At 45.6% G+C, this 24582-nt stretch overlaps 1 protein-coding gene and 1 long non-coding RNA gene across 2 annotated transcripts in view; one reads left to right on the top strand and one right to left on the bottom strand.

Moving 5' to 3' along the window:
* Positions 1-24582, top strand: part of LOC309793086 — a 50838-nt gene that overhangs the window by 14205 nt on the left and 12051 nt on the right. The gene's annotated exons all lie outside the window — the stretch shown is intronic.
* On the bottom strand, positions 4150-6257 carry UBB (ubiquitin B). Its single transcript, XM_082604982.1, has 2 exons — positions 6102-6257; positions 4150-5437 (listed from the first exon to the last, which is right to left on the bottom strand). Exon 2 carries the CDS (start codon positions 5429-5431, stop codon positions 4286-4288), a length of 1146 nt encoding a protein of 381 aa, XP_082461108.1. The 5' UTR covers positions 5432-5437; positions 6102-6257; the 3' UTR covers positions 4150-4285.

Genomic DNA, 24582 nt, shown 5'->3' with positions numbered 1-24582 from the left:
AGTAGCCCCCACTCAACGCAACTAGGGAAAGCCCGTGCGCAGCGATGAAGACCCAACGCAGCCAAAAATAAAAATAAATAAATAAAATTTAAAAAAAATAGAATGAAGCTTGTTGAGGTTCGGTAATCTTGTTGAGGTTCAGTAAGTCTTGTGAGATGTAGTTTCCATGGAAAATAAAGAGAGACTTGTGCAAAATAAGTCTACTCTGTGCAGTTTGGGAGTGCGGCCTGACTTCGGGGCGGAATGACTGCCGGCCCTTGGACAGGGGCCCGCTTGTTGTGAACTCTGCTGGTGCTGTGTTGTCAGTGACTTCAGTCCTCCTGGAAGCCTGGGGGTGGCGATAAAGACGCTGAAATACATCTCCCTTCACAACCCCCCCTTTCCTCTCCTGAAGCCACACACAGGGGCCCACCCATCTGCGTGCTTGTGCACACGCGCACACCTTTTTCTCTAGCATTTTTCACTGTCTTGAATGGTGTTCCATGAGTTCCTATCTCCTTCATTCTGTTGAACTACTGCATTATCATCATTTAACCACTCCCCTTTGATGGGCGATTAGCTTGTTCCCAGTTTTGTCATTACAGTAGCATTGTCAGCAAGTTCTTCCATTGTTTTAAGTACTTCACATGTGATCCTCATAACTACTCTGATAGGTGTAACTGCCCCATTTTTATAGGTAAGGAATCTGATGTACTGACAGGATAAATTGAGTTGCCCAAGGTTACAAGCCAGTAAGTGGTGCAGCCACATATGAACTCAAGTAGCCCTGTGTCCAGAGCAACACTCTGAACCATTACATTAGACATTTTTACGCTGAGGGCATATGATCTTTTAAATTGAATAGACCTAATTTTATGTAAAATCCACTGTGCCGTTCTCATATTTTTCATTTCACTGAGAACTGGCAAAAACTTATCTTGGAGCGGCAGCAGGCTACAGACCAGCCCCTGGGACCACCGCTTTCAGTACACCAAGCAAGTATTCTTTTAACACATCTTTGCACACACGTGTGAGCATTCTTTCAGGAAAGGTAACAAGAAATATATTAACAGAAACTCTTCTTTTATCAAATTCCTAAGTAAAAGGGAAACAGTGAAGATTACAAGTGGGGGTGGTTAAGCGGCAGCTTGTTCTGCAAACTCTGGCATCTCAGGGCACACAATGTGCAGTACAAGCAGTTCTGGTAAACACAGGGTATCTGCTTTCCTGGGATAGCACAGGTCCAAGATTAAGTTTAAAATAATTTGCAAGACCGACCCACATATACTTTGGACACCAGCCTAACAAGTCACAAAGGTCCCATAAGCATCCCTCTGTGTGATTGTTTCTGAGGTTATAAGGGGTGGAGAGGTCCAGGGAGACATTCCCTTAAAGGAAGGGCAGGTGAAGTATTTGCACCGTGGGCTGTAACGGAATATACATGTATCTTCCTTCCCATGGGCTCTTTAGCATTTGGACCAACACTGGACTTGAGAACTATATTCCTGACAGTTGGATGAGAAGCTAACTGGACAAGGAACATTGAGATGAGTAGGTGATAGGACTGAGAACTCTCCTGGCTTGAGATACATCAACAAATCTTTATCAACTCTCCCATCCCTTTCTAGGTCATCCCACAGTTCCACACCTAATCACATTTCCCTACTGCATTGCTGACCCCTCAGTCAACAGCAGTCAGCTGGAACCACAAACCACAATTGGCCTGTTTAATTCAGTGTAGAGCAAGGTTTGAGGCCGAGAGTGAAAAAACGACTTCCAAAACCAACTGATAGCACAGGTTGTTGAAGACCAACGCATTTAGAGAGACTTTTCCTTGCTCAGATTTCAGGTGTGTAGAGTGAGTTTTGCTGAGATCCATGAATACCTTAAGGGATCCCTACAGATAGGAAGAGATCCTGAGAGAATTAGAGCAACAGCTGAAACCTTTTTTCCTCAAGGGATTCACAAGACTGCAGACCGGCGAGCCTGTCAAGTCAGTGATTTGGGAGAAAGGCCAATACAATTGTGCAAGTCCTATCGCCCAAACCAGCACTAGTCTTCACTTACTCAGGTGAAATGATTTTTCAGGTTTATTAAGTGTAACGTGTAGGAAAGAACTTTTAATCCTCAAAACCCAGCTTTACTGCAAAAGGCCTAAATTATTAAATATTCAGCAAAACACCCGTCCTGCAAGCAGCAGTTTGAGGGGCAAGGAACCTAATAAAACTTCATGAATTTTCTGAGCTATGTCAGAGTTGACACTTGGATTCCAGTCCTTGGTTTGCCTGTAACAAAAACCAGGCCTTGAGCAAGTCAAAACACTGGGACTGGGAAGGATATAACCTTCCAATCTGACAGTGAATATGTGTTCCCTTAAGTCTAAGGAAGGCTTTTTAAAGGCTTGATGTTTCATTACCACTGTTAATGGTTTAATATAAGCAGTTTCCTCCCTTTCTGGCCCAAGTTTTTACCACTCCAAGGAGTTGAAGCATTAACAGTCTAAAATTAAGAGCTACCTCGTGACGAACTTAACCAAGAAAACCAGGTAAGTATTCCAATTTAGTATTTCTAGGACAGAAGTTTAAGAAAAGCTACTGCTAGGGCAGAGTTCCTAAAATTATGCACCAAGCACTTCTCAGGTACACCTGGAGTTATCAATGGTGTATTTCTAGACATGATGCTTGGCTTTCTACATTTTTATAACACACCTCTGAGTGATTCTTACCCCTAACATTGCTCTTGTGGTTACACCAGCTTTAGAACCAGAAGAGCTATTTCCCTGACAGTTGGATGAGAAGCTAACTGGACAAGGAACATTGAGATGAGTAGGTGATACGACTGAGAACTCTCTTGGCTTGAGATACATGAACAAATCTTTATCAACTAGTGCAAAATTGAGATAACCGGGAGGGCTTCCAACTCCTCCCCCTTACTTGCACGTCCCTCCCCTCACCACTGTTTTGTCCCAAGTTGAGACCGACCACTGAAGTTACATTACAGCGAGTCGACTGTGAAGGGGGAAAAGGTTGAGAACTTAAAAGTATTGTAAAAAAAAATATATTAAAAAATAGAGTATCTTGTGCCCAAAAAGATTCTTACTCCCTCAGTTTTCTATCAGTATTGGAAACATACTGCCTAGTGATTATTGGTATGGCAGCACAAAAACTGCTTGTGTGGGGCTTAGACAAGATTCTTACCACGACTTGAATCAGAGAATCTCTTTTACTGGAGCAATCTTATCCTTACAGTGAGGCAAAGCTGTTAGTCATTAGGAACCAATTATGTTAGGAACCATCTTAATTTGCTGCCTAACACGCCCAAGTCAGCAACTTGCCTTAGGTTAGTATACCCCTTTTTTTTTTTTTTTTTTTTTTTTTAAGATGTTGGGGGTAGGAGTTTATTTTTGCTGTGCTGGGTCTTCGCTTGTGTCAGGGCTTTCTCTAGTTGTGGCAAGCGGGGGCCGCTCTTCATCGCGGTGCGCGGGCCTCACTTGTTGCAGAGCACAGGCTCCAGACACGCAGGCTCAATAGTTGTGGCTCACGGGCCTGGATGCTCCGTGGCATGTGGGATCTTCCCAGATCAGGGCTCGAACCCGTGTCCCCTGCATTAGCAGGCAGATTCTCAACCACTGAGCCACCAGGGAAGCCCTAATATATATACCCTTTTAACTCAGGAATTCTTTCAAGCAATTTTTCTCTCCACCTTTGTTGACTAGGGCTCCACTTGGTTCTTGGCTCAGTTCACATAAAGCAGAATTAGGGTTCTGTATCATTATCTAAGGCTGAGCACTTAAATGTAATGCACTAGGAAAAAACCCCACAAGGATAGTCAACAAATAATCACGAGATTGAAAGCACAACTGAGCAGCCTGGACCACCATCTGAGGTGGAGGCACACAGGCAAATTTGCTTACTCTCAATATGCCTCCATATTCAATAGTTTTAAATTTTTACACTTTGAAATGGTTTTAATGACACCAAAATTCTAACTTGTAAATGATCTTGAACAAAGGACAAAGTCCCTACACCTTGGCACACCCAATGTTTATCAAAGTCAAGTGACTTAATTTTGGTCATACTGACCTCAAGTTAAATGCTTTCTTTGAACACCACTTTAACCAGTTAAGAGTCCCCACCATCACCACATAATTTCAGGACAACACACACCAAATATGCTACCATGCAACAAAACCTTTATTAATATTTTGAACAAGTTTAGCTATTACTGAAACTATCTTAAATTGGGGCAAATAGCTAGAATGCAGTGTGATGCCATTATTGGGCATTATGAATGCAAGACTGAATAATTAACAGCCACCCCTCAGACGGAGGACCAGGTGCAGGGTGGACTCTTTCTGGATGTTGTAATCAGAAAGAGTGCGGCCATCTTCCAGCTGTTTGCCTGCAAAGATGAGCCTCTGCTGGTCAGGGGGGATGCCCTCCTTATCCTGGATCTTGGCCTTCACATTCTCGATGGTGTCACTGGGTTCCACCTCCAGGGTGATGGTCTTGCCGGTCAGGGTCTTCACGAAGATCTGCATGCCACCCCTCAGACGGAGGACCAAGTGCAGGGTGGACTCTTTCTGGATGTTGTAATCAGAAAGAGTGCGGCCATCTTCCAGCTGTTTGCCTGCAAAGATGAGCCTCTGCTGGTCAGGGGGGATGCCCTCCTTATCCTGGATCTTGGCCTTCACATTCTCGATGGTGTCACTGGGCTCCACCTCCAGGGTGATGGTCTTGCCAGTCAGGGTCTTCACGAAGATCTGCATACCACCCCTCAGACGGAGGACCAGGTGCAGGGTGGACTCTTTCTGGATGTTGTAATCAGAAAGAGTGCGGCCATCTTCCAGCTGTTTGCCTGCAAAGATGAGCCTCTGCTGGTCAGGGGGGATGCCCTCCTTATCCTGGATCTTGGCCTTCACATTCTCGATGGTGTCACTGGGCTCCACCTCCAGGGTGATGGTCTTGCCGGTCAGGGTCTTCACGAAGATCTGCATGCCACCCCTCAGACGGAGAACCAGGTGCAGGGTGGACTCTTTCTGGATGTTGTAATCAGAAAGAGTGCGGCCATCTTCCAGCTGTTTGCCTGCAAAGATGAGCCTCTGCTGGTCAGGGGGGATGCCTTCTTTATCCTGGATCTTGGCCTTCACGTTCTCAATGGTGTCACTGGGCTCCACCTCCAGGGTGATGGTCTTGCCGGTCAGGGTCTTCACGAAGATCTGCATGCCACCCCTCAGACGGAGGACCAGGTGCAGGGTGGACTCTTTCTGGATGTTGTAATCAGAAAGAGTGCGGCCATCTTCCAGCTGTTTGCCTGCAAAGATGAGCCTCTGCTGGTCAGGGGGGATGCCTTCCTTATCCTGGATCTTGGCCTTCACGTTCTCGATGGTGTCACTGGGCTCCACCTCCAGGGTGATGGTCTTGCCGGTCAGGGTCTTCACGAAGATCTGCATTTTGACCTACAAAGTAAAACGTTAGTGTTTCACCTCAGGATTTTTTACTGCTTTCATAGCTAATCAATTTTACAACGAACAGTTTATTATTCTTAACTGCGTTAATGACTCTCACAAACCTCCCCCAATTACTAGACTAACCGTTAAGTTAGTCACTGAACACAAAATTCCTTAGTCAAGACGGCAACTCAAACAGGATGGAGAATCGAAAGTGCTTTCTGAGATTACATCCAGCTCTTTCTCCCTTAACTGCTGCAGATATTTCGCTAAAATGCCCCCGCCCCAATTTCCCCCAAACCTAGTATCATGGCGGCATTAAAATAAAAATCCCGGTTAGACGGAGGTACGGTACGACACCTTCTCCACGTCGGGATTCAAATTAAAACCTTTCCAGAAGCCCCAACCGACTACCTCTCTTCCACCTTCCCCCCCACGAACAGACACGTTGGAATCTCCATCGGTTAAGTATCCGTTGGCCTCTACGGGCTCGCGCGCCAACCGCCCCGCTCCCGACCCGTAAACAAGGCCCGCTCTTCCGGAAAGGCCGGCGCCGCGTCACCTCGCCTCCCCTCCCCCACCCCTCCCCGCGGCCTCCGAGCCCCCGCCCGCTCACCCTCACGGACGCCCCCCTCTCCAGTTCTCCCAGCGCTCGTAGGCCGTGGGCCAGTACCTGTGAGCGAATCCAAAGATACTCCGAATTCAACGACGCCGAGTCACCTCCACCGCAACACAGCCGGACCCAACAGTGCCAGTCGCCTCTGACCGCTCCGATTCGGCGGGGCCGAAATTTATGCAACGTCTGTTGCGTTACTTATCACTCTTACGTAAGCGCCGTGTCCGTGCGCCGCTGAAAGTAGTTCGCTCGGCCCCACCTCCCGCGACGCAGTTAGGCCCTTCGACTGAGCCCTAAATTGCTTAGAGCCGAGCAAAGGATCCTAACAAATCAGCTCACCTCTCTTCCAGGTGATCCTTCTCCTCCTTTAGGAAAATGTAGGAAAATTATCGGGCGGATGAATTCGAGTTAAGGGGACCTTGCTCGAAAGCTCTGGAAACTTCCTTGCGGCGCCGGCGCTGATTGGTGGGGCGTGTGAGGCGAGGCCGGCGCTTATTGGTGGAGAGCGCGGCGGGTCGGCTGTTGCTGGGCTCCGGCTGGAGTGGTTCGGCACCGACGTTGCTTAGTAACTGAGTGCGCGTGCGCGGCAGAGCGGCGCCTTTGAGAGAGAAGCGTACTTCCGGCCGCGGTGGAGGAGGGGACCATCGCTCCTTCCTCCAAGGCTCCGACTCCTTACATGTCGTGTTTTCAGGGCTTAGGTTGGGACACAGCGGGCTCCGCGGTGACTTTCCTGAGAAGGGCGCCCGGTCCCGGTCTGGAGGTGCCCAGGCGCTGGGCGGAGGGGCCCGCAGTAGTTTTTCCCGGTGTCTGCTCTGAAGCATAAGCCCCCCTCACACTGCCCTGTTTTTATTTTTGTTCTTCTCTGGATCTGCGTTGCGGAGCTTTAGTCACGCTATACAGTTAGGGTGCTTTGGTCGTGCTCTGAGGAGATGAAATCTAGACTCTGTCGGTGGACTCTCTGCTGAGCCCCGGTTTCTCCCCCTACCAAGGAGGACCCTTCCTCCACCGCGGAGCCCCCCCGCTCCCACCCCATACCGTGGAGGTTCCTCCCGAGCTCTCTCATCGCGGAGCACCCCTCCCCCAGCCTCTCCCCCGGCGAGGCCTCCCCCACTCCCCATCCCCCCACCGCGGAGGATCCCCCCACCGCGGAGGACGCCCCCCGCCCCCCACGATCCCCACCCCAACGCACACTGCGAAGGCTTCCTCTTCCGCATCATGGAGGCCCCGCTCTCCCCCTGCCCCAACGCGGGGGGGTCCCCGCCCCATCACCCTCCAGGTGACCCGGCGGCCGTGCTTAGATCTGGCACCGACCAAAACTGCACATCCCTTTCCCTCCTAGCAGTTTGTCCAGACTCTGGTGGGGAAAGAGAGGGAATGTGGATTAGGGAGCCGAAAACCCACTTGGAGAGACAGAGAATCCATGTACGAGAAATAACTGGTATTTTTAGTGTCCCATCAATGTGTTGGTTGTGCACGCGACAGTAAAGGTGGGCCTAACCAGCTCGGACTGGTTTCCGCGCACGGTGGGTATGGCCGCTCGTCCGCAGGGAGATAACCCAGGGAACGTGAGTAAGGCAGGCGTGTTTGGATCCGGAGCCCCGCAGCCCCGCGTCTAAGTCATGCAGGTGGAGGCGTAAACAAACATGCGACCGGCTGTTTGTCACGTAATAGCAGCCTCCCTAAGTTAAGAGGTGGTGTAACGATGTGCACATGAGTACCAACTGGCCAGCTGTCACTTAGAAAAGGTCGTTAGTCATTAAATGACATCTCTAAGCTTAACATTAAGACTGTGTCGGTGGAGCTGCAATGTGACAGGTTTATGTTAACGCCTAGACAGCTCTGAATTTATTAAAACTTGGTAAGATCTACTTACAGGAGTAATAGGAGATGGAAATAAAGTTTCTTTAAGATCATTTGGATTGGGAGGTAGTTGATAAAACGTTTATTGTGCAAAGTATAAATTTTCATTTTCGTTAAGCTGACAGTGAGTAGTCTGAGCTTGTTTCACCAAATCGCAGCTCCTCCTGAGTCATACATGTGAATTGGTAGAATGATCTAGAATGGAGATCTCATGGTTTGATATGATGACTTGGATGGGACTTCTAGCAGTTGCCAGAAATAAGTTAGTTATACAGCTTCCTGGTTTAATGTTTTACCGAAGGGCATTTGGTAACCTCAACACAGCAAACTGTTTTCAGAAAGGAGGCCTGTGCCTTCCTTGTATAATAAAAGCAAGATGAATTTTTTATGGCCTGTTTATAAATAAAACTTTTAATAATAGCATCATTTCTGGTGATAAATTGTAAAAGGTAATTGGTAAACAAATTAAAGACTAGACGGGCAAATTCCCCCAAATCAGGAATTTGGAAATCTAGCACAATACTTGGTATTGTGCTCAATAAATGTTTGTTCAGTGAGGTGCAGTTTCCCTTTTGTTCAACTGGGAAAAAAAAAAACCCAAACAAACAATTGTGACAGCCTTAGACACAAAATACAAAACAGAAAGACAGTATTTACTTAACATCCATAGGCAAATAGTTTTTGCCTAGGCAGTTCCTTTGAAAAAAACGAAGAGGATTTGATTCTGAGATTCAAAGTGATGTTTTACTTAGCTAGATGTCTTTTAATAAAAATCTGTGAGAAAACTATGTTTCCAATTATAAATTCACAATTGTTTTCTTGACATTATCAGCTGATATTTAAAGTATGGAGTTAGTCTGCAGTTTGTCATTTCCTTGTTTGGCAATTTATCTCAACAGAATTATGAGACTAATTCCTAATTTCTTACCACCGAGTTAGAAACTTTGATATTGAATGCCCAAATGAACACAGAGCAAAATTCTAAGTTGTCTTTACACTGGGCCTCAAAATTACAAAAATCTGTCCATTTAAAAATAGGTACTCGGGCTTCCCTGGTGGCGCAGTGGTTGAGAGTCCGCCTGCCGATGCAGGGGACACGGGTTCGTGCCCCGGTCTGGGAAGATCCCACATGCCGTGGAGCGGCTGGGCCCGTGAGCCATGGCTGCTGAGCCTGCGCGTCCGGAGCCTGTGCTCCACAACGGGAGAGGCCACAACAATGAGAGGCCCACGTACCGCAAAATAAATAAATAAATAAATGAAAATAAAAATAAGTACTCAAAAATGTTTTTACTGTGAAATATTACATACATATATGAAAGTTGGAGGTAATATAATAAACACCATATAACCACCACCCAACTTTATTAAATCTTAACATTTTGCTATTTTGCTTCAGCTTTTTTTTTTAATATATAAATTTATTTAGTTTATTATTTTTGGCTGCGTTGGGTCTTTGTTGCTTTCTCTGGTTGCGGCAAGCGAGGGCTACTCTTCATTGTGGTGCGCGGGCTTCTCATTGCAGTGGCTTCTCTTGTTGCGGAGCATGGGCTCTAGGTGCGCGGGCTTCAGTAGCTGTGGCTCCTGGGCTCTAGAGCGCAGGCTCAGTAGTTGTGGCGCACGGGCTTAGTTGCTCCGCGGCACGTGGGATCTTCCCGGACTAGGGCTCGAACCCGTGTCCCCTGCACTGGCAGGCGGATTCTTAACCACTGCACCACCAGGGAAGTCCCAGTATTAGTCATTTTTGGATTGGCTGGTTTCACTTAACATAATGTCTTCAAGGTTCATTCATGAGTGTGACAAAATTTCCTTCTTTTTTAAGGCTGACTAGTATTCCATTGCGTGTATAGAACACATTTTGTCTATCCATTCATCTGTCTATTGATATATTGGATTGCTTTCACCTCTTGGCTGTTACGAATAATGAACTGCTGCGATGCATACATGTGTGCAGATATCTCTTTTTAAGACCCTGCTTTTTAGTTCTTGTGGACAGACACTCGGAGGTGGGATTGCTGGATCTTAATGTGACAAAATTTTTAAGTTTTCGAGGAGCCTCCATACTGTTTTCCACAGCAGTTGCACCATTTTACATGCCCACCCAAAAAGGCACAGCCACGATTGTTCCACTTCCTCAACAACATTTGTTACTTAAAAAAAAAAAAATGGTGGCTGTCCTCACGGGTGTAAGATGATATCTCCTTGTGACTTCAATTTGCATTTCCTTAATGATTTATTTTTTACTTTAAAATAATTACAGATTCACAGGAAGTTGCAAAAATAGCAGAGAAGTCTCAATGTACCCTTCACCCATTTTCCCCCAGTGGTAACATCTTACACAACTGTAGTACAATATCAAAACCAAGAAATTAACACCGGTACAACGCACAGACCTTTATTCAGACTTCAGCAGTTTTACGTGCGCTTTTGTGTGTGTGCGTAGTTGTGTGCAGTTTTATCACATGGGTAGTAGATTCATGTCATCCCCACCACGGTCAAGATACAGAGCTGTTTTCATCACCACGAGGATAAACTCTTGATACCGCTTTATCGTTGGTCACAAGCTTCTCCCACCCCTTTCCCCCAAGCCCAGGCAATCATTAATCTGTTCTGCACCTGGATAATTTTGTCATTTTGAGAATGTTACATAAATGGAATCGTATGGTGTGTAACTTTTTGACATTAGCTTTCGTCTAAAATTCATCCAAATTGTTGAATATATATTCATAGTTCATTCCTTTTTGTTGCTGAGTAGCATTCTGTGGTATATGTGTCCCACAGTTGGTTTAATCATTCACCTACAGATGGATTTTTGGGATGCTTCCAATTTTTGGCTATTACAAGGCTTAAGCAACAAAAATTCAACTGAGTAATGGCTTTATTCAACAATTTGTGAATCAGGCAGCATCCCACCTAGCAATAGAAAGGAGCTCTGTAGCCGCGCGGCATGGGGGACCTTAGTTCCCTGACCAAGGATCAGACCCGTGCCCCCTGCGGTGGAAGTGCTGAGTCTTAACCATTGGACTGCCAGGGAAGTCCCAAGGAGAGGTTTTTAAAGCCAGAGAGGAAGCAGAAAAAAGGAAAGAATTAACAAAGAGTACCTTGTTTTAGGCGAGGATGCCCTCCTAAGGGGAAGGGAAGGGGTGTACCTACGGATTACCTCCCAGTGTTAACTAGGACATTCCACGTTGTCTGGTTAAAGGTCACATTCCCGGGGAAGCTTGGAACTGCAGTTGGGTTAGGTATTAAGTCTTGGTTTGCTGCCCTGGGGCCTAAGATGTGTGACTCCATTGGGGGCATTTTGTCTCCTTTTAAATTTTTTATTTTTCTGTTTTTTATTTTTGGCCACACTGTGCAGCATGCGGGATCTCACTTCCCTGACCAGCGATTGAACCCACACCTGCTGCAGTGGAAGTGTGGAGTCTTAACCAGTGGACCGCTAGGGAAGTCCCTTGTTTCCTTTTTAACACAAGCTTCTATGATCATTCATGTACATTTTTGTGTGAACGTATGTTTTCATTTCCCTGGGATGAATGCTCAGTACTGTAATTGCTGGGTTGTATGGTATGTATATGGTTAAGTTTTTAAGAAACTGCTAAGCTGTTTTCCAGAGGGGCTGTATTATTTACTCTCCCACCGCCAGTGTCTGGGAGATGCAGTTTCTTTGCATCCTCACAGCATTTGGTATAGTCACGATTTTTTATTTTAGCTACCTAATACTTGTGTAGTGATATTTCATCATAGATTTAATTTGCATTTCCCTAATGATTGATGATGTTAAACATATTTTCATGTGCTTATTTGCCATGTGGATATCGTTTTTGCTGAAATGTCTGTTCATGTCTTTTGCCCATTTTGTAATTGGATTGTTTGCCCTTTTACTATTGAGTTTTGAGAGTTCTTTATGTGTTCTAGATACAAATTCACAAATTCTTAGAAGAAAATACAGATATTTTCCTCCATTCTATAAGTTGTCTTTTAACTTTTTTTTTTTTTTTGGCCATGCCACACAGCATGTGGAATCTTAGTTCCTCAACCAGGGATTGAACCCGCGCCCCTTGCATTGGAAGCGTGGACTCTTAACCACTGGACCGCTAGGGAAGTCCTATCTTTTCACTTTCTTGATGGTGTCTTTTGAAATATAAGTTTGTTATTTTGATGACGTCTCAACACCCTATCTTATAACGCTTACCTGATCTCTTCCACAATCACCTCCATTTTACCTAAGCAAAGAACCTTGACATCACCGGAAACTGACTGAACTGTGCTTTCTTAAACCCCAGTATTCAACTCTCAGGTCCCAACCTCTTGCCTGTCTAGCTGTCTTTCTACCTTGTTTGCATCTGCTCTGTAAACCTTCTAAGGCCTGCAGTTCCCCAGTTCTCTGTTTTTTCCTCTTAACAGCATCTTTCACAGAGCAAAATTTAAAAATTTTGATGAAGTCCAATTTATTGTTCCTTTTCTTTCTTTAATGGATTGTGCTTTTGGTGTCATGTCTAAGAGCTCTTCACCCAGCCCTAGATCCCAAAGGTTTTCTTCCGTGTGTTTTTAAATTATTTTCCTTATCATTTTAGCATAGATTTGTTTGTTGTTGTTATTGTTGTTGTTTTGGCTGAGAGGCATGGCATGCGGGATCCTATGCGTGGAGTCCTAACCACTGGACCGCCAGGGAAGTCCCATTCTGTGTTTTTTCTACATGTAAATCTATGATTCATTTTGAGGTTTAAGTTGAGGTTCACTTTTTCACTTTTGGATGTCCAATTCCTCCAGTTTCTCCATGGAAACACTATCTTTCCTCCATTGAATTACTTTTGCACCTTTGTCAGAACTCAGTTGGCTGGACTTGTATGGATCTATGTTAGTTGTTTGTTTGTTTTTTAAACTATTCCCTTTCCAATAACAATTTTTCCTTTCTCTTCCTGAAGGTAACACATTGCTGAATTCAATGTTTATCAACCCCAGGAACCTTTTAAGACTAATAATATAAATTTATGCTTCCGTAAATATTACATTTTGGTATAGATTGACTGTGACCCCCCAGAATTCATGTGTTGAAACCTAATCCCCAATGTGATGGTATTTGGAAGTGGGGCCTTTGGGAGTGATTAGGCCATGAGAGCAGAGCCCTCAAAAATGGGGTTAGTGCCCTTATAAAAGATCCCAGAGAGCCCCTTTGCCCATGAGAGGACACAGGAAGTGGGCCTTCACCAGACACTGAATCTGCCAGCACCTTAATGTTGGCCTTCCCAGCCTCCAGAACTGTGACGGATACATTTCTGTTGTTTATAAGCCACCCAGTCTGTGATATTCTTTTAGAGCAGCCTGAATGGACTACGACACCTGTTTTTAGACTTTACGTAAATGATGTCATACTCCACATATCATTCTACAACTTCCCTTTTTTAATATTGTTTTTATGATTTAGCTGTGTTGATAAATCTAGTTCAACTGCTTTAGCTGCTATATAGTATTCTGCTATGTGAACATATCACAGTTTAACATTAGGGTATTCCTAGTTTTCACAGTTACAAACAAAGCTGCTAAAAGCATTTTAAAATTTTATTTTACATTTATTTATTTTTAAGAATTGTATTCTGCTATGTGAACATATCACAGTTTAACATTAGGGTATTCCTAGTTTTCACAGTTACAAACAAAGCTGCTAAAAGCATTTTAAAATTTTATTTTACATTTATTTATTTTTAAGAATTGTGGTAAAAGACACATAAAATTTCCATCTTAACCATTTTATGTACACAGTTCATTAAGTACATTCACATTATTGAACAGCCATCACCACCATCCATCTCCAGAACTCTTTTCATCTTGCAAAACTGAAACTGTACCTAGTAACCAATAACTCCCCATTCCCTCCTGCCCCTGGTCCCTGGCAACCACCATTCTACCTTCTGTTCCTATGAATTTGCCTACTCTAGGTACCGCATATAACTGGAATCATACAGTATTTGTTCTTCTGTGTCGGGATTATTTCACTTAGCATAATGTCCTCAAGGTTCATCATGCTGTAGCATATGTCAGAATTTCCTTCCTTTTAAAAGTTGAGTAATATTCCATTCTATGTATGTACCACTTTAAAATATATATATATATATATATATATATATATATATATATATATATTTATTTATCTAGGCTGTGCCAGGCATTGTGGCGTATGGGATCTTTTTTTTTTTAGTAGTGGTGTGCAAACTCTTAGTTGTGGCATGCATGTGGGATCTAGTTCCCCGACAGGGATCGAACCTGGGCCCCCTTCGAGCATGGAGTCTTACCCACTGGACCACCAGGGAAGTCCCTGTACCACATTTTGTTTATCCATTCATCTGTTGATGGATCTTGGGTTGTTTCTATCTTTTGGCTGTTGTGAATAATGCTGCTATGAACATGGTGTACAAATATCTGTTTGAGGGGCCCTGCTTTCAAATCTTTTGGGTATTTACCCAGAAGTGCAATTGCTGGATCTCATGGTAATTCTGTTTTTAATTGTTTGAGAAACTACCATACTGTTTTCCATAGCAGCTGCATCATTTTACATTCCCACCAACAATGAAAGCATTCATGTATATTCTTGTATGGATGTGTGAAAATGTCTCTAGGAAATATACCTAGGAATAGGATTGTGGGATGTATCTTAAACTCTACTAAACTTTGCCAAAGTGCTCTCCAAGTGATTGTTCTAACTTGCACTCCCTCCAGCAGTGTAGGACAGTTCCCACAGTTCTGTATCTTCAGCAGCACTTAGGATTGGCAGACTCTTAAAGTTTTGCTAACCTGATGGGAAGACTTTTTTTAGAAAACAAGATTTACAAAGTCCCCTTCGGTTTACTTTATAAATATGAACCTATTTGTTTTCAGATGGGTTTTGACTATAGGGAGGGAGACACCCCTGAGGCAGGTCTGACATCTGGTAGATTTGGCCACAAGAGGTCTGTTGGTGTGAGGCTCGAAGGAGCCTCTTGGGAAAACCTGTATGAGGCAGTGAAAGGTGACTTGTAGCTGCTGATGGAGGGTGTGAGGATGCAAAGGAATGTTGGGTTAGCTCCTACAAACAAATTGCCTTTGCAGTGTTTGGTGATTTATTTATTTTTTATTTTTTTTAAATTTATTTTTAAAATTTTTGGCTGTGTTTGGTCTTCGTTGCTGTGTGCGGGCTTTCTCTAGTTGTGGCGAACGGGGGCTACTCTTCGTTGGGGTGTGTGGGCTTCTCATTGCAGTGGCTTCTCTTGTTGCAGAGCACTGGCTCTAGGTGCGAGGGCTTCAGTAGTTGTGGCACATAGGCTCGGTAGTTGTGGCACACGGGCTTAGTTGCTCCGTGACATGTGGGATCTTCCCGGACCAGGGCTCGAACCTGTGTCCCCTGCATCGGCAGGCAGATTCTTAACCACTGCACCATCAGAGAAGCCCCTGGTGATTTATTTATTTATTTATTTAACATCTTTATTGGAGTATAATTGCTTTACAATGGTGTGTTAGTTTCTGCTGTATAAACAAAGTGAATCAGCTCTACCTATACATATATCCCCATATCCCCTCCCTCTTGCATCTCCCTCCCTCCCACCCTCCCTATCCCACCCCTCTAGGGGGTCACAAAGCACCGAGCTGATCTCCCTGTGCTGTGTGGCTGCTTCCCACTAGCTATCTATTTTATATCTGGTAGTGTATATATGTCCATGCCACTCTCTCACTTCCTCCCAGCTTACCCTTCCCCCTCCCCGTGTCCTCAAGTCCAATCTCTATGTCTGCGTCTTTATTCCTGTCCTGCCCCTATGTTCATCAGAACCACTTTCTTTTAGATTCCATGTATATGTGTTAGCATATGGTATTTGTTTTTCTCTTTCTGACTTACTTCACTCTGTATGACAGACTCTAGGTCCATCCACCTCACTACAAATAACTGGTGATTTAATTTAAAAATTTGGTAATTATGTCAGATTTGTCAGTAAATCCTTTTAGGAACCTAAGGCAGTGTGCTGCAGCAACAAGAGCATGAGATTTGGAATCAAATACGACTGTGTCAGATTCCCAGCTTGATTTCACACCAGTCCTATGACTATGTGTATTTTACTCGCCACTTTTTGAAAAAAATATTTATTTATTTATTTGGCTGTGCCGGGTCTTAGTTGAGGCACTCAGGATCTTAGTTGCGGCATGCATGTGGGGTCTAGTTCCCTGACCAGGGATTGAACCTGGACCCCCTGCATTGGGATCGCAGAGTCTTAACCACTGGACCACCAGGGAAGGCCCTCACCACTCTTAACCTTTAACTTCCCTATCTGTAAAGAAAAATTGTGGACTAGGTGTCTTCCTAGCTTGTCAGATTGTGGTGAGTCTTAAATCTAGGCAAATCGCTGGGCACTTGGTGCTGAGAAAATATCATTTCCACACCTTTCTCTTTGCCTTTTTGCTTGGTTTCCTTTGCCAAGGAAAAAAGGGAGCTGCCCTTGGAAAGACTGGCATTTTCTTTTTTTCCCAATACCTTTCTAGGGAATTCTCAAACTTAGTCAATGAACCAAGAAACTGAGGCTTAGTGTATCAATTTCTCAATCTGTTAGAAAATTGTATTAGGTATCCAGAAATGACTAGGCAATAGTTGCTATTATATCCTTGGATAAATAAATTAATCTTAACACCATTTCCTTAGACTTCAAGGAGTTATTCTTCATTTCTTTTTCTGATTACCATAGACTGTTTCCCAATTTGTTTTTCAGGGTCCAGACTGATTCTAGGATTTAAGTGACATTTTAAACTTTTATTTATTGTGTTTAATATTTGCTGTCAAGTGAAAGAACAGAAGAGCTAGACAAAAGACACAGATGGTTTTTTAAGTTGATGTGTTATTTTTGTTGGCTGTGTCACATTTAAACATAGATGAGATTTATTATGGGATCTGTTTTGAAAGCAGCCCTTTGCCCCTATTTTGCTGTCATAGGGTTGACTAGTACATCTTGTGATACTTACTACAGTCTCTGATACATAAAGGAATTTCCTTATCTCACATTCAAAATGCAGCAGACATACATATTAAGTCAGCCTTCATATCAGTCATTTCTCATTGCTGTGTATTTATAGCAACAGATTTCTAATCTATTATCGTAATCTCCTCCAGGCAACTGTGTCTGGACACCGTGGACTCTTGAAGTTTGAATGTGAGCCAAGAGAAAGACTAGGTGTATTGGTTTATTCACTCATTCAGCAGACATGGGTCCAGCAACCTCTGGGCATGGGAGGCCTTGGGGTTGCTGACTAGGGTAGGACATGCACCCCACCCAAGGGGGTCATGGTCTCAGCACCAATAAGGGGTCGTTGTGATGCTGAGAGCAGTTACCTTAAAGAATTGTTGGAGGATTCAGTGAGTTAATTCATATAAAGGGCTGAGAAGAAAGCTCAGCATGTATTGTCCAGAGAGAGGGGAGCAGGTGAAAAGTGAGAAGGCATGGTGCAATGAAGAAATAGTGGGTGCTGGGCTTCCCTGGTGGCGCAGTGGTTGAGAGTCCACCTGCTGATGCAGGGGACACAGGTTCATGCCCCGGTCCGGGAAGATCCCACATGCCGCGGAGCGGCTGGGCCCGTGAGCCATGGCCGCTGAGCCTGTGCTCCACAACGGGAGAGGCCACAACAGTGAGAGGCCCTCGTACTGAAAAATAAAAACATAAAATAAAATAAATAATAATAACAGTAATCAGTTTATGCAATTCTGAAGTAGAAGTCGTGTGTGTGTGTGTGTGTGTGTATGTGTGTGTGTCTTTCTTAGGGACCAGAAAATACTAAAGGTAAGAGGAATATGACCACACAGAACTGCTTATGTTAAAGTGAAAATGATTACATTTATGCTGATTGTTGTGCCAGGCCCTATGCTTAGCATTGTATCCTTTAATCTTTACACCAAAATAACTTCCCAAAGTAAATAATGTGATTATGCCCATTTTATGAATACTTGGGAAGAAAAAAGATAAGTGGCCCACAGTCACACAACTAAGAGGTGGCAGAAGTGAGATTTCAACCCAGGTTGCCTGACTCCAAAGTCTTAAACCTGAGGCTGATTTTCTCCAGTGGTCCTTTAGGGTTATTAGAAATAGTCTGCAGATTTACTGCTAAACTACCTAGTAGTGGCCAAAGCAAAGAGGAAACATGATTAGGCATTTATCACACTGTCCCTAAGACACAGACAAATTGATTCAAGAGAAACAGCACGTTTCCTGTGAAAAATGTCTTCTATAGGTTCTAACGAAGAGTATGCCCTGTGATGAATGGATAAAACCTTCCATTGCATCCCTCCGGGAGAGAGAATCAAGAATTTTACTACAGGGACTTCCCTGGTGGTCCAGTGATTAAAACTCCACACTTCCAATGCAAGGGGTGCGGGTTTGATACCTGGTTGGGGAACTAAGATCTCACATGCCGCGAGGTGCGGCCAAAAAAAAAAAAAAAACAGTTTCAGTACAATAAGATGAATAACTTCTGGGAATCTAATGTAGAGCGTGGTGACTATAGTTAATACTGTATTGTACACTTGAAAGTTGCTAAGAGATTAGCTCCTAAATCATCATAATTTAATCATCCTAAATCATCATGCTATATATCTTGTACTTACATAATGTTACTTGTCAATTATATATAAACTGGAAAGAAGAAAAGAATTTCACTACGGCTACACCCTATGCTGGCCCTTGATACAGACTTGTGCCCAGCTGTTCAGCGAGGGTCCAGCCCAGTTGTCCAAAATCTCAGATGTTTTTCAGGGAAAACATATCTGGACAGATAGAGGCCACATGCCCTCTGGTCAATCCACCATCACTACTATGTCTCAAGAACAGTCTTGGCCAAAGATGTGGCAGCAAAGAACTGGTCCTGGAGTAAACCCAAATAAATGTCCTTAGGTACTCAGGGTTGTCCTCAGTTGCACCCCACCCACATATCTCACCAGGCCAGTCATCTGCGCCCCCAGCACACGGCAGAGCTGAACAGCTCCGTGTCTGTCCTGAAGTGTTCATCATCCAGTGGAATAGAAAACATGTCGATAAATAACTCATGCTGTGTGAGAAACACTGTACAGAGGCGCTTATAAGAAGTGTGGGTGACGTAAAGGATGTGCTCAGCCCCAGCTGGCAAGGGTGGGCGAGTTCTCCCTGGGCAGACCCTGGAGTTGGATTCACCAGGATGCCAAACCTCCTGCTCAGACACACGCTCCCGTGCAGCCCTATACCCACATGGGCTGCCAAGGCTCGGAGGTTTTGCCGTTTGTCGGGAGGCCTCCTCATCTCACCATTGTTGGATTCCCTAGCTGGGTAGAAGATGGCTCTTCTGATGCTTCTTCTGCGTTCGGGCCTCCCGGCTCCAAGCTGAGCACAGTGCAGTGTAGACCGGGCACGTTCCACTGCTGGAGAATCTAGCAGCTCACTCACTGCGTGTCATTCCTCTGCTTCTTGTTGTTCCCAAAGAAGATCCAGAGTCCTTGCCATGGCCTCCCTTGCCACTCTGCCCCCGTGATCCGCCCCTCAGTCACTTCAATCCCGCCGTGACGGCCTGCCTTCCGTCTCCCAGACTCGCCAGGCCCGTGCTGGTCTCGGGCTGGTGCTCGTCCTTCTGCTTGGACTGCTCTTCCTTCTTTTCTCATCATTCAGGTGTCAACTCGGGAGTCCGCTCCTCAGAGAGGCCTTCTCTGACCACGCTGTCATACTACACTGGAATATTCTTTTGTTGCCTTCAGCACACTTATCGATGCCTGAACTTGCTCGGCTCATTCATTTTGTACCCCCCATACACTGGAAGCCCCAGGAGGTCAGAGACTCTGTCTTATCATGGTGCCCAGAGCGATGCCTGGCCCACAGCAGGCATTCAGTGGGCATCTGCGGGCTGTCATGCTCCCTCCCAGACCAAATGGGTCAATGTCCGGGCCCACTGGAGGGTGCTGTGGCACAGGAGGCCGTGGGGCTCCTGGGCTGTGCCTGGATGAGGCCTCCAGTGCACGAATGTTGTCCCCCAGACCCCAGTGGACGTCAGCAGGGCCGTGCAGAGTCAGTCCCTTTGCTCCAAGGACACACGTCTGCTTCTGGTTTCAGCAACCACGCCCTCATCTGGCTCACTGGGAGGACCTGCCCTGCTTCCAACTCCTGAGTGCATCCCAGAACAGAAAGAAAAGTGAACACGTAAGGTGGATAGATATTTGGGGTGTAATGGAGGAAAGAAGGGTTTAAAGCACTCTGTCCACAGTCCTGAGACTGACTGAATCAATGTGGGATAGAGAAGCAGGGTCCACAGGAATCCCAGGGAAGCCTCTAGGAACGTGAAGAGGTCCGGCCACCAAGGGGAAGAGTTGGGGTTCAGGCCCCAGGATGGCTCCAGAGAAACCGCAGGCACTAAGAAACAAGGTGTTTCCAGAGGAAAAGAAAGCTCTCACCTGCTTTGAGTGTTTTGTTTTTTTAATAACAAAACCAAACGTTCATTATTACACATTTACTGAAAACAGAAACAGTTATCGCCCGATAAACCAGCCTCTAAACAAGCTGGAATAAGAGAAAAAAAACTGATTAATTTGCCCAAACGGAGAAACATACCGTTTTTTTTTTTCTTTTTTGGCCATGCCACGTGGCATGTGGGATCTTAGTTCACACACACACCCCTTGCATTGGAAGCACGGAGTCTTAACCACTGGACCGCCAGGGAAGTCCCCCAGACCATGTTTATGGATTGAAGTGCTCAATCTCGTTAAGATGGCAGTTCTCCCCAAGTAGACCTATAGAGTCAATGCAGTCACTACTGAAATCCCAGCAGGCTTTTAAAAATAGACATTGATGACCTGATCCTAAAAGTTATGTGGAAACAGAAAGGACCTAGAATAGCCAAAGCTATTCTTTGGGAAAATAATGAACAAAGTTGGAGTACTTAGCCAATTTCACACTTACTGTAAAGACATAATAAATACAGTGTGGTGCTGGTATAAGGACCAACATAACATAACAGAGAGTCCAGAAACAGATCTTCCCATTTGTTAACAACTGATTTTCTCGAAAGGCACCAAGGAAATTCAATGGGGAAAGGATAGTTTTAAACAAATGGTGTTGGAGCAATTGGATATCCATATGCAAAATAAATCTTACACCATACACACAAATTAACTCAAGATGGCACATAGAACTAAATGTAATGAAAAACTAGAAATCTTCCAAATGAAAAAAAAATTTTGTGTGTGACCCTGAGTTAGGTAAAGACTTCTTAATTATGACATCACAACTGTAATCCATAAAAGAAAACATTGATAAATTGGAATTAAAATCAGTCTGCCCAAGCCCACATGTAGAAATATGACGGATAACATACTTGCAGATAAGACTCTAAAAATCATTAGTTGATGAAATACTATCCTCCCTGGGAAATCTTGAGGGATTGTGGCCAGTTTTTTTTTCTTTAATTGATAAGCACTAGCCAAATATTTCTAGAACTTAGGATAGCTGTAGCTACATGTTGCAACTCAGAGAGCTTGCCTGGGTTTTTTCAGAAGCCTCCTGATCATCTCTCTGATCTTGCTCCTTTCATTCATTCAGCAAATTTACTGAGTGCTTACTATGTTCCGGGCATAGGTCAAGGCCCTGAGGACATAACAGTAAACAAGACAGATGGAGTTCCTGGTCAAGGAGCTTAGTTTCTAGTAGGGAGGTAGACAACAAAACCAAACCATCTTTAATGTGTTAGGTAGTGATGAGGGCTGAGGGATAAAGCAAGGGTTAGAGAGACATGCGACAGCTCTTTTACATAGCACGATGGCCTCTTGGAAAAGGTGGTTATTTGAGCAAACACCTGCTTAAGGTGAAGGAGCCCGTCATGCAAATAAGGGGCAGAGAGTGGTGGTGGGGGGGGTAGTTTCTAGCAAAAACACAGCCAGAGAATGCTTGTTGAGGTCCAGGGGTGCGAAGGAAGGTGTGACTGGAGCTCAGAGGGAGAGGGAGTGGTGGGCAACGAGCTGGGGGTGGTTGTGCGGATTGGTTTATTGGCGGTGGTGAAGAGTTTGGATTTTATCCTAATTTTGATGCGAAGCCCCCAGTCTGTCTTGTTCACTCTTGCATCCCCAGGGCCATGAACAGTACCTAGCACATAGTATCAGGTTTGTTTGGGTTTTTTTCCCCAAATCAATCTGTAGATTTAATGCATCTCCAATCAAAATTATAACAGGATTTTATGGGGACTTGAAAAGCGAATCTAAAATATTTATATGGGGGGCTTCCCTGGTGGCGCAGTGGTTGAGAGTCCGCCTGCCGATGCAGGGGACATGGGTTCGTGCCCCGGTCTGGGAAGGTCCTACATGCCACGGAGCTGCTAGTCCCGTAAGCCATGGCCACTGAGCCTGCGCGTCCGGAGCCTGTGCTCCTCAACGGGAGAGGCCACAACAGTGAGAGGCCCGCGTACCGCAAAAAAAATAAATAAATAAAATAAAATAAAATGTATATGGGGACTTCCCAGGTGGTCCAGTGGTTAAGACTCCATGCGCCCACTACAGGGTGCGGGGGTTCAATCCCTGGCTGGGGAACTAAAATCCCGCATGCCGCTCAGCACGACCAAAAATAAATAAATAAATAAATAAAATAAAATTTATATGGATGTGCAAAGGGCCAAGAAGAGTCAAGACATTCCTGAAGAACTAAGATATCAAGGCTTTATTACATTTTTTTAAATTTGGTTGCGCCAGGTCTTAGTTGCGCCATGCGAACTCTTAGTTGTGGCATGTGGGATCTATTTCCCTGACCAGGGATCGAACCCGAGCCCCCTGCATTGGGAACACAGAGTCTTATCCGCTGTGCCACCAGGGAAGTCCCTCAAGCCTTTATTACATTTTTTTTTTTTTTTTTTTTCAGTACGCGGGCCTCTCACTGTTGTGGCCTCTCCCGTTGCGGAGCACAGGCTCCGGACGCAAAGGCTCAGCGGCCATGGCTCAAGGGCCTAGCCGCTCCGCGGCATGTGGGATCCTCCTGGACCGGGGCACGAACCCGTGTCCCCTGCATCGGCAGGTGGACGCTCAACCACTGCGCCACCAGGGAAGCCCTTATTACATTTTAAAGTTATAATAATTAATACAATGTGATTGGCTCAGGATCAGTGAAACAGACTAGGAGCTCAGAGAAAGAGCTGTGCATATATAAAAGCCTAATATACGTACATTGGGTAAAGAAGGGACTATTGGAAAAAATGAAAATAGATTCCTATACTACACCACATCCAAAACTAAATTATGGGTGAATTTAGGCCTTAACTGTGAAAGGGAAAACTTTATATTTTTTAGAAGGAAATCTAGGCAAATATCTTTATGACCAAGGTAAAGAGCTTTGGTAAATCTTTCATAAATTTAACTACATTAAAATTGGGACTTTTGGGGCTTCCCTGGTGGCTCAGTGGTTGAGAGTCCACCTGCCGATGCAGGGGACACGGGTTCGTGCCCCGGTCCGGGAAGATCCCACGTGCCGCGGAGCGGCTGGGCCCGTGAGCCATGGCCGCTGAGCCTGCGCGTCTGGAGCCTGTGCTCCGCAACGGGAGAGGCCACGGCAGTGAGAGGCCCGCGTACCACAAAAAAAAGATTAGCACAAGAGTCAGGACTGTGGTTACCTCTTTGGGAGCAGGAGGAAGACGTTGGCAACATCCGCGAAATGGCTATTGGGCATTCTTTTTATTAATATTATTTGAGCTGAACGTATGCATTATGTACGGTAGTTCCTCTAGCGACAAGCAGCTACTGCGGCACGGGCGCGGGCACCACAGTCAGGAGGAAGCCGCGTCCTGGGGCAGGACTGCGGGCAGGTGTGGGTGCAGGTGCGGGCGCGGGGCCCCTGCCCTCGGAGCAGGTCCCTCCGGTGCTAGGCCCGGGAACTGCTGCAGCTCAGCCTGTTTACCTGGAGAAAGCTGGGCCGTATTTATGGAAAAGTATTTATGGGCAGCCAGATATGCCCACTGCACGCCTGGGCGCTGGAGGGCTGCCCGCCACCTGCCCCGCCCGGGAGGCCCTGACTCGGGACAGCGTGGCCCTGAGGGGTGTCCGGGCGGGGGCTTCGGTACCACGTGAAACCCAGTAAGTTAAGCGAGGAGCAGCTGCTTCCTCGAAAAAGAAGAAAGAAAAACAAAACAAAAATAAGTAGCTGAAAAAATGCGTCTTGCTGCTGTGAGGGAGTAGACGGGGAGGCGGGGGATGTGGAAGCAGGGAGCTCTTCGGCGAGGCTGTGCAGCGGCTGGGACTCCGTGAGTGCAGGGGACGTGGGAGGGGCTTTAGGGCCGCCAAGGCCATGGCCCTCCCCTCTGGCGGGAGCTCTACCGCCTGCTGGCCCTGTGAGCCTGAGCTACTTACACCCTCAGTGTCCACAGCAGAAAAATGTGCACGCTCACCGTGCCTGCCCTGTGCCGGCCGAAGTGCCTCTCGGCACAGCGCCTGGTGTTTAGGACCGTCCCAGGGCCACCGCGCGGGGCTGCCCGGAAGGAGGGGAGCTTTCTCTAACCCAGCAGCATCAGTCAGCCTGTCAAGCCCTGTGCCTGCCAGCTTGTGTGCCCGGAAGGAAGAGTCTTCTTGTTTGAATCGGCATAAAAGTTAGTGGTGGCCCCGCATATGCTCAGAAAACAGAAGTTACCCCTGCCATGTTCGTAGGAGGGAGGGATGTAGGTGTTGATATCAATGGCCGCAAGGAAAGCA

This window comes from Mesoplodon mirus (assembly GCF_964341445.2).
Source record: "Mesoplodon mirus genome assembly, chromosome: 18".
NCBI lineage: Eukaryota > Metazoa > Chordata > Mammalia > Artiodactyla > Ziphiidae > Mesoplodon > Mesoplodon mirus.
Note: the sequence above shows the minus strand (reverse complement) of the source record. Positions and strands in the feature narration are given on the sequence as shown.

What these genes read in the sequence shown, in the direction of transcription:
- UBB (XM_082604982.1), bottom strand. Translation starts at nt 5,431, where the DNA reads ATGCAGATCTTCGTGAAGACCCTGACCGGCAAGACCATCACCCTGGAG.